The sequence below is a fragment of the Fukomys damarensis genome, unplaced genomic scaffold (genome assembly GCF_012274545.1).
Source record: "Fukomys damarensis isolate Sample0158 unplaced genomic scaffold, DMR_v1.0_HiC HiC_scaffold_32, whole genome shotgun sequence".
Taxonomy (NCBI): Eukaryota; Metazoa; Chordata; class Mammalia; order Rodentia; family Bathyergidae; genus Fukomys; species Fukomys damarensis.
This window is the reverse complement of record NW_022900944.1, coordinates 38,599,247-38,604,121: the sequence shown is the minus strand read 5'-3', so window position 1 is coordinate 38,604,121 and position 4,875 is coordinate 38,599,247. Positions and strand designations below refer to the sequence as shown.

The window sequence follows — 4,875 nt, the reverse complement described above, 5'->3', positions numbered from 1 at the left end:
TTTTTTTGATGAGATATTAAAGAAAGATTTGACCAAAAATATATTGGAATTTGCTGAATTTGTGTGATTTCTAAGATGCACAGAGTGAAAGGTTAAGATAATGAGGGATACCTAGACTAGCTCACATTTGAGTGGTAACTAAATGCCGAGGATACAGTCATCCATTTACAAACTTCTCACTCTCAAACAACTGATGGGAGTAGGTCTCACCTCCATTTTCAGATGAAGAGGTTAGTCACTTGGCTAAGGGAGCAGAATTGGTTGTCAGAATTCAGTCCTAGGCATTCTGACTGGTGGTTATATAATATCTCCTGTACTATTCTGCTGTGAAAACAGGCTCCAGTTGCAAAAGTGAGACTGGCAGTGACACCAAGCTTAGAGAGATTGTCCGTGGAGTGTCTTCTTGAGCTCTGAAGAGCCCACTCTCCCATATCCAGCCTCACTTCCTCAGGAAGGCCATCAAGGGAGTGGTAGACAGACCCGAGTACTGCCTTATCACGTTAGGTCTGGTGCTGTACGAACTTCGTCTTCTGTGGGGGTACCAGAGACCTAAGATGCAGTTCCTGGCACCAAGGAACTTCCATAGCCTAGGTGAAGTGCTTTACCTCAGGCAAAGCTTATCCTGGTTTTCTAGGAAATCTTTTTTCCTGTTCTAAATATAAACCAGTACAGTATATAGGTTTTTCTTTGTCCTGGTGCATCTTCATTATAGTTGGTCCCTAATTCCAAGCATAGACTGGAAAGCAAAGATGAAAAACATCTTTTGCATCTTCGTTCTAAGCTAATTTTTTTTACTTATCTGGTACACATAGAGTTTATTGACTCAGAGGCTAGAGATTATGAAATTGGGGAAGCCAAGAGTGGTGGTGCATGCCTGTAATCTCAGCACTCTTGAGGCTGAGGCAGGAGGATCACCCTGAGTTCAGGGCCAGCCTGGGCTACATAGTGAATTCAAGGCCAGCCTGAACTATGTAATGAAAATCTGTCTCAAACAGAAAAAAAGAAATTGGGGATGGGAAACTGAGCAAGAAGGTTTCCTGAGGCTGTTCATGTTTTATAGATAGACTCTTCAGGCAGTTTTCATATTGAATACTTTCTTTTTCTAATAGTGAGCTAAAAAGACGCCTTAAAGCTGAGAAGAAAGTGGCAGAGAAGGAGGCCAAGCAGAAAGAGCTCAATGAGAAACAACTAAGCCAGGCTACTGCCGCTGCCACTAATCACACCACTGACAACGGTGTGGGTACCGAGGAAGAGAGCCTGGACCCAAACGTGAGTCCTCTGGGCCACTTGTGTGGCTGGACACAGGAGAGCTTCTGTTGAGGCTCAGAGCAGACTTCCTTGGGACCAGTGACTAAGAAGATAAAAATGACTAGAACAGGGCCTGGGCCCTGAGTCACTTCCAGAGGATGGCAGTGAAGGTGCTGCTATTTCAGCTGGCTAAAGGCACGGGGCCTAAGCTTTTTCTTTTACCTCCTAACAGGTGATTGGGAGATTCCAGGACTCCCTAGTGACTAATTAATCTTCCTTGAAACTAGCAGCCCCAGAAAATGTATCATCCTAGGGCTGGGGATGTAGTGTAGAGCACTTGCTTGGTGTGCAGGGGGCCTGGGTTCAGTTCCCAGCACCACTAAAAAGGAAGAAAGGAGGGAGAGAGGCCCGTCCCTAAAGACGGATAGGGATTGCATAATTTGACACAGTATCTACCTTCCACGGGCCAGGTCGTCTTCTCCACTCCCCGACTTCACTCTCCCCTCCCTGGTTGTATACATAATGTCGTACAAAACACAGCCTTGACCATAGATTCACGTATACGTAAGGCTGCTTTCCCATTGCAGGAGCGGAGTTGAAAAGTTGCATCAGAAAGTTTGTTAACCCCTGCAGCAGGGCACTCCATATTTAGATCATCCAAGAGTTGTCTTAGGGAAAAATCTAATGTGTGGCCGAGGGTAGGAGAGGAGTTAGAAAATAAGTAACTCCTCATGCAGGTGTGGTCAACAAAGGTGGTAACCAAGGCTCCTTGTACCCATTAAACCCTTTATTATTTTAGATAGAACCCCAGTTTTTCTTTTTGTTAAATCTTGCATTTTGGAATTCTGGAATTCTTCATTTTCAGCAGTGGATCTAGCAACCCTGTAAATCTCATTCGATATTTAATCCTAAGGTTTTGAGTGTGTGGAAAGTTAGAAAAAACCTCAGTGTACAGTATTGGGGCCACTTTGAAGCAGGATATAGAACTCTAATAAGTGGGCCACTGGTCTGATGTGTTTTCAAGGTGTGTGTGTGTGTCTGTCTGTGTGTGTCTGTGTGTCTGTCTCTGGCTCTCACTCTCTGTCCCTCTGTTTCCTTTAATAGCAATACTACAAGATCCGAAGTCAAGCAGTCCATCAGCTGAAGGTCAGTGGGGAGGATCCGTACCCACACAAGTTCCACGTAGACATCTCACTCACTCAGTTCATCCAAGAATACAGTCACCTGCAGCCTGGGGACCACCTGACCAACATCACCTTAAAGGTGGCAGGTAGGACAATTCCCTGGCCGCTCACTAAGCTCCCACTCCAGGCCAGGTCTTGTCAGTAACACGAAGGAGGGCAGGGGTTGGCCTTACTCTCAGGTAGGTTGTGTCTACAGCTACGTAGCTTGAGTCAGTACCATTTTGTCTATGCACAGAAAAAGGTGGAGCAGCCCTGAGGTATGGGTCACATTCCAGATGAGGGAATGCTACTGAGAAAGGCTCATTTTCTGAGGGAACGCCTGGCCTACTGCGGCTGCTACTTACTTCACAGTCTTCTTCTAAGGTCTTCCTTTCATCCGTGGGAACCGTGGGCTCAGGCTCCTTATAATTCCAGTCTTCGGCCTGAAAATCCTTTGCACTGAGACTGTATTTCTAGAACATGAGGGTTAGAGTAGAATTTAAGGGTTAGAGGATCTTGTGTGGGATCTCCTTTTACTTTAATTTTAAAAAGTTAATTTTCTCTTTTTCTTTCCCTTCTTTCTCTTAGTTGTATGTATGGCACCATTTCATGCCTTGCAAGCCCAAGTTCCCGAGTTCAATCTTATTATCTCCCCACAAAAAAAAAAAATCTATTAGTTGTAGAAATTAGGACATTCAAAGAAGCAGAGGAAAAAAATGTTTAAGGACTCATTCTACTTTCCAAGGAGAACTCCTACCGAAACCTAAATGTCCTCAAAATTTCTTTAAGTGGAATAATTTTACTAAAATATGTCTTCATATTAAAAGTCATTTGGCTCAGCATTCTCAGACATGCCTTTAAATCTTGTTTTGTTTTGTTTTAATCTTTTTCTTTTTTAGGAAGGTGTGTGTGTGTGTGTGTGTGTGTGTGTGTGTGTGTGTGTGTGTGTTACTAGGGATTGAATCCAGGGGCACTTTTAACCACTGAGCTGTGCCTCTAGCCCCTGCCTTTTTTTTTCCCCCTTTGGCTTTTTGAGACAGGGTCTCACTATGTAGCCCAGCCTGGTCTCGAACTCACAGTGTGATGCTCTTGTCTCAGCCTCCCGAGTGCTGGGATTACAGGCGATTATTTTGAGGTATGGTCTCACCAAATTGCCTAGGCTGGCCTCAAACTTACAACCTCCTGCTCAGCCTCTCAAGTTGCTAGTATTACAGGCATGCACCAGTGCACCAACTAGTTTTTTGTATTATGCTTTGTTTCTTACTTTGGATATCTTTTCATACTTTTTATTCATTCATAGGTTGGATCAGCTTCAGTCCTTTTCATAATTATCACCTTCTCTTGAATCCTTATTTTACCTTTTTTTATACTTTGATTTTTAAATTTTATCTTCCTTTTCACTTTCTGTGACTCTTAAGGTACTGTTTGTTGTACTTACTCACTTTGTTCTAGCTTAGTCTTAATTTCCAAATGAGTTTTTGAGCACTTCATTGTATCTGGAGGATAGTATACTCTTATTTTCTGTCTGCCTGCCCTCCTCACAAACAGGGTCTCACTCTTAGCCTAGACTGGCTTCTTTTCTCCTTTCCTTTCCTTTCTCCTTTCCCTTTTCCCCTTTCCTTCCCCCCATACCAAGGATCAAACTCAGGACCTTGTGCTTCCGAGGCAGGCGAAGTGCCACTGAGCTACATCCCCAGCCCGTAGCCTAGGCTGGCTTGGAACCCACAATCCTCTTGCCTTAGCCTCAAGTGCTGACATTACAGACATGCACCACCACACTTGGCTTTCTGTCTGGTAATTTTGAATTGTATTTGACCTCAAATCCCTTATGTTGCTTGAATTTTATATGAAATTACTCTTCTTGAATGTTAAAAAGGATCTTGGTTTACATCATTTTTTCAACTGCACCATGCTGCCTCTTTGTTCTTTTTGTGGGGTTTTCTGGCAATTTCTAGCTCTTTTCCTCTTCCCTACTTCTATTGCTATACTCTTCCTTTAGTTTGTCTTCCCTTGTTCTGGAAGAGAACAAGGTTAAGTTTGTTAAGTTTGGTTGCTAAGTTTAGAGAGCTACTCTGGACTGTATTGGTCCATCCCCTTTAAGTTTTCATAGTGCATCCTTACCTGTGTAGAAATAGACACAGTCTCTCCCGGTTTCTGCTTCTGTCCTCTGGGTATCCTGGAGGAAAATGCACATTTTCTGTGACTGTATTTGGCTATTTGTGTCACTTTTCATATCCATCTGATACCCCATTTCTTCTCACTGCTGTTTTCCCACATAGAGGTCTTCCAGGTCTTGGTGGTTTGCCCCATCACTTATATTTGGGAGTTTTGGGGGATTTTTTTTTAAACAGCCTTGCTCTGTAGTTCAGCCTGGCCTTGAATTTGAGGAGCTCCTTCTGCCTCAGCTTCCTGAATGCTAGGATAATGAGAATCATTGGCATAAAAAAAAAAAAAAAAAAAAAAA

At 43.3% G+C, this 4,875-nt stretch overlaps 1 protein-coding gene across 3 annotated transcripts in view; it reads left to right on the top strand.

Annotated features, from left to right (window-relative positions):
- Kars1 (lysyl-tRNA synthetase 1) overlaps positions 1 to 4,875 on the top strand; it is a 16,940-nt gene that overhangs the window by 4,554 nt on the left and 7,511 nt on the right. For 2 of the 3 annotated variants that reach the window (XM_010609486.3, XM_010609484.3), the window contains 2 exons: positions 1,110 to 1,269; positions 2,353 to 2,518. The exons of the other annotated variant lie outside the window; for it this stretch is intronic. In XM_010609486.3, coding sequence (XP_010607788.1) covers positions 1,110 to 1,269; positions 2,353 to 2,518 — 326 coding nt within the window. The remainder of the gene's footprint in view (positions 1 to 1,109; positions 1,270 to 2,352; positions 2,519 to 4,875) is intronic. 3 annotated transcript variants of the gene reach the window in all.